Source organism: Nicotiana tabacum, chromosome 11 (genome assembly GCF_000715075.1).
Source record: "Nicotiana tabacum cultivar K326 chromosome 11, ASM71507v2, whole genome shotgun sequence".
In the NCBI taxonomy this organism is placed as follows: domain Eukaryota; kingdom Viridiplantae; phylum Streptophyta; class Magnoliopsida; order Solanales; family Solanaceae; genus Nicotiana; species Nicotiana tabacum.
This window is the reverse complement of record NC_134090.1, coordinates 19529067-19531393: the sequence shown is the minus strand read 5'-3', so window position 1 is coordinate 19531393 and position 2327 is coordinate 19529067. Positions and strand designations below refer to the sequence as shown.

Below are 2327 nucleotides of genomic sequence, written 5' to 3'. Positions count from 1 at the left end.
TCTTAATCCAAACAAACTTTGTACAAGTTTGGATATGAATCATTAATTAATGGGTGATTTGCATAAATAGGACATTTCGGTGTCACAATAGATTTTTTGACCCCTGTCCTACGAGCAAAACTTCAAGTTTAACAAATGTTGCTCGTCTTCATGGGTAACACTTTTGATTTTTGACCTTAAAGGTTTGCCCATAAGACAACTAGCCCGGGATCAAAAAATCAAGATCATGTATTTTCAAAGTCATTGGGTGTAATTTCCTGTTAATTAATCAGACCTGTTTTGACCTGTTTCAAAAATGACCCAATCCACCTATTTGCCGACTCTATATGAGACATTCCTAACTAAATTCCAAGCCTCAACTACCATTTGCCTTATACGATAGCTTCTTTCATATATAGTATATATAGTTCTCTCATCATTCCCTTTGATCATTGATTAGTAACTTGTGCAACATAACCATATGTTCATGGAAGATCTCAAGGAAAAATCAGAAGCTATCACGTATTCAAATGCTGACCTTGACCATGTTGAAAATGTACAAGAAAAGCCAGTGATGATAAGATGGAAATCAGGAAAAGAAGTGGATCCAAGATTGATTATGCTGCTAGATTTCTTCAGAGACCTCTACTTAAAAAGGGGAGAATTTTTCAAGAAAATATTTCCATTGGATCACGAGGATTTCATTCCAGTATTTGAGAAAATAGGAGCTGTATTTTCAATGAAAGATCAAGAAAAGAAATCTCAGATTATTGGTTTGGAAAGGAGCCCAAGTGAAAGCTCCTTGCATAGGAGTAGAGGAATTGATGAATCTCAATTGAAACTTGAGAGGTTTAAGGTGAAAACCCCAGAGGTTCAATCGGGTGGTGGGGGTGGTGGCGGTGGAGGTGGCGGGGCTAGTGGTGGTCAAGGTAGCACAAAGGCATCCGGTTCCAAATAAGTGAAACGAGTTACATGAAAAGTAAGACAGACAATATGTTCTCACATATTGAATTACACATAGCAAAAAAAAGAAAATTACAGTGTTCATGTATATAAATTAAATTCTTTCGTTAAAGAAATACTTGCGTTGACTTGTGTACAACAAGAAGGTTAATGATTTGTTTATTTCATTTTTAGTTTACATCATTTGTATTTTTTGTTTAATCGTGTTTGGCACAAAATCATGCTTATGTATTTGTTTCAAAGGATGAATATTGCTTCCCTTTGTACTTCTGCTTAATTTGTGACAGTTAAGATTAATTGTTAATCATCTCAATTACTCCTTTAATCTCAAAATTACTAGTACTATTCTTTTTTCAGTTTTTGATAGTTAATTTGATTGATTTTCGGCTTAAACGTACAATATACCAATTCGATATTTGATGACAATATGCATCATCCTAAATGTTCAAACTTCTCAGAAAATACCAATTCGATATTTGATAACAATTCGATTATTTTCAGTTCTTTATCTGGAACGAATGTACTATCATATTGCATATGAAAATCTTCAATGATGTGCTAACCATCATTGCTAATTAAATCAAATCAAATCTTAACATAGTCATAAATGAAATGAATAAAAGAACAAACATATAAAAGCTCGTTTGGATTGGCTTAAAAAAGTAGTTATTGAGCTGTCCAGCTTAATGCTTTTGGCTTATTTTAAGATATTTTAAACTTATTTTAAGCACTTTTTAACTTTGTCAAATACTGGAAAAAATTTAAAAGAGCTTAAAAGCTGATTTGACTAGCTTAAAAGCCGATCCAAACACCTATCACACCTCTTTTTTTCTACACCCCGGAAAGGTGTAAGGGAGTTTTTTTCAATTTAAGTGACAATAGAAACGGGATTATTTTATTTAAAATTCAGAGTCGCCACTTGGGGTAATTTATGGTGTCCCAAGTCACCGGTTCAAATCCCGAATCGAGAAAAAGATTGACTCTGTTTACGGTCTGCGAACATAGAAATCCGAATAAGGAATTCTATTAACCCGGGAGAAGATGTTAGACATTCCCGAGTTCCGTGGTTCTAGCACGGTCGCTCAATTGTTATAATTGGCCCATTATCTGATTTTAATACATGTTTTAGCACATTTTAACTTATTAGCCGTCTTTAATTAATTTTAGGAAGATTCAACATGATCTAGAACACGTCTTGGACCACGCCACATGAAATGCACCCGCGGTCCACGACACATTTTATTTAATGTTGTTGAGATTTGGATTTGGGTCACATGAAATGCACACCCAAGTTTAAGGAAATTAATTTAAATTGCGCGCCTAAAACAACTACGCACTTTCAAGTTTGCGAGGGCCATGGAGAATTCAACTAATGGCACACCCCG

At 34.6% G+C, this 2327-nt stretch overlaps 1 protein-coding gene across 1 annotated transcript; it reads left to right on the top strand.

The window, feature by feature from the left end:
• The first annotated feature begins 466 nt into the window (after nucleotides 1–466).
• LOC142165762 (uncharacterized) lies at nucleotides 467–937 on the top strand. The gene has a single exon (XM_075224134.1). The coding sequence runs from the start codon at nucleotides 467–469 to the stop codon at nucleotides 935–937; it is 471 nt and encodes a 156-aa protein (XP_075080235.1).
• Nucleotides 938–2327: the final 1390 nt, after the last annotated feature.

Coding starts and splice junctions, on each gene's coding strand:
- LOC142165762 (XM_075224134.1), top strand. CDS start 467: ATGGAAGATCTCAAGGAAAAATCAGAAGCTATCACGTATTCAAATGCT.